This window comes from Penaeus monodon, chromosome 23, assembly GCF_015228065.2.
Source record: "Penaeus monodon isolate SGIC_2016 chromosome 23, NSTDA_Pmon_1, whole genome shotgun sequence".
Lineage (NCBI taxonomy): Eukaryota > Metazoa > Arthropoda > Malacostraca > Decapoda > Penaeidae > Penaeus > Penaeus monodon.
Genome location: NC_051408.1, coordinates 19,587,531 through 19,588,279, shown reverse-complemented (window position 1 = coordinate 19,588,279; position 749 = coordinate 19,587,531). Strand labels below are relative to the sequence as shown.

Below are 749 nucleotides of genomic sequence, written 5' to 3'. Positions count from 1 at the left end.
CAGGGCCGAGGAACTCCGGTACGGCGATACTTGCACGTACTTCAGCATCTGCAGGGACGAAGAGAAAAAGGTTAGAGCCACACGCACGTACACGGCATCATCGAGATCACTCGTCGCTATCACGGGAAAAAAATGATATAAACGAAGAAAAAAGACCGAACAAGTTCCGCATGATCCGACGAGAAGCGACCCGGCTTTCTCGCACATTTACGTATTCCTACTCCGACCGACTCTCCCCGAACATGCTTCCCTCCGACTTGTTCCTCTCTACAGAGCCCTTACTCCTTCCACACATAACTCCTAAATGTCTCCCGACCGCACTAAACACACTAATGTCCTACGGGTAAGCGCCTTCATCACACGGCACTCACCACCCGCTCTCCGCATACCCCGTTAGACCCAATACCAAAATACACCTCCCTCTCTGCTGTACCATCGCCCCCCCCCCCCCCCAAGCAGACCGCAGAACCGCAACATTCTCCGCTAAAAGCTCGGCTTTGTTGGTATTTAATGAATAGCTCACCACACCAGCTACGTGACGACTATACACATAGGCCTGCAGGCCGGGGCCACCTTTTCTGCCTACCCGCTTCCTCGCCCGCCTCTAACTCGTGTCTCTTTTGCTCACCACTTTTTTAGTTTCTTTCTGACGCTTCTTTTATTCTGATTCACATTCTAACTTGACGGCCTGTGTTCGGATTAACTGTTGAAACGAAAGGTTTTGAAGAACAAATTACTAAATGAAAATG

The 749-nt window shown here is 50.3% G+C and overlaps 1 protein-coding gene across 1 annotated transcript in view; it reads right to left on the bottom strand.

Moving 5' to 3' along the window:
• Positions 1–749, bottom strand: part of LOC119588379 (uncharacterized protein DDB_G0271670-like) — a gene marked incomplete at its 3' end in the record, with an annotated part of 27,875 nt that continues 27,126 nt past the window's right edge. The window contains 1 exon segment of the mRNA XM_037937059.1: positions 1–48. Within this exon segment, the coding sequence (XP_037792987.1) occupies positions 1–48 (48 nt within the window).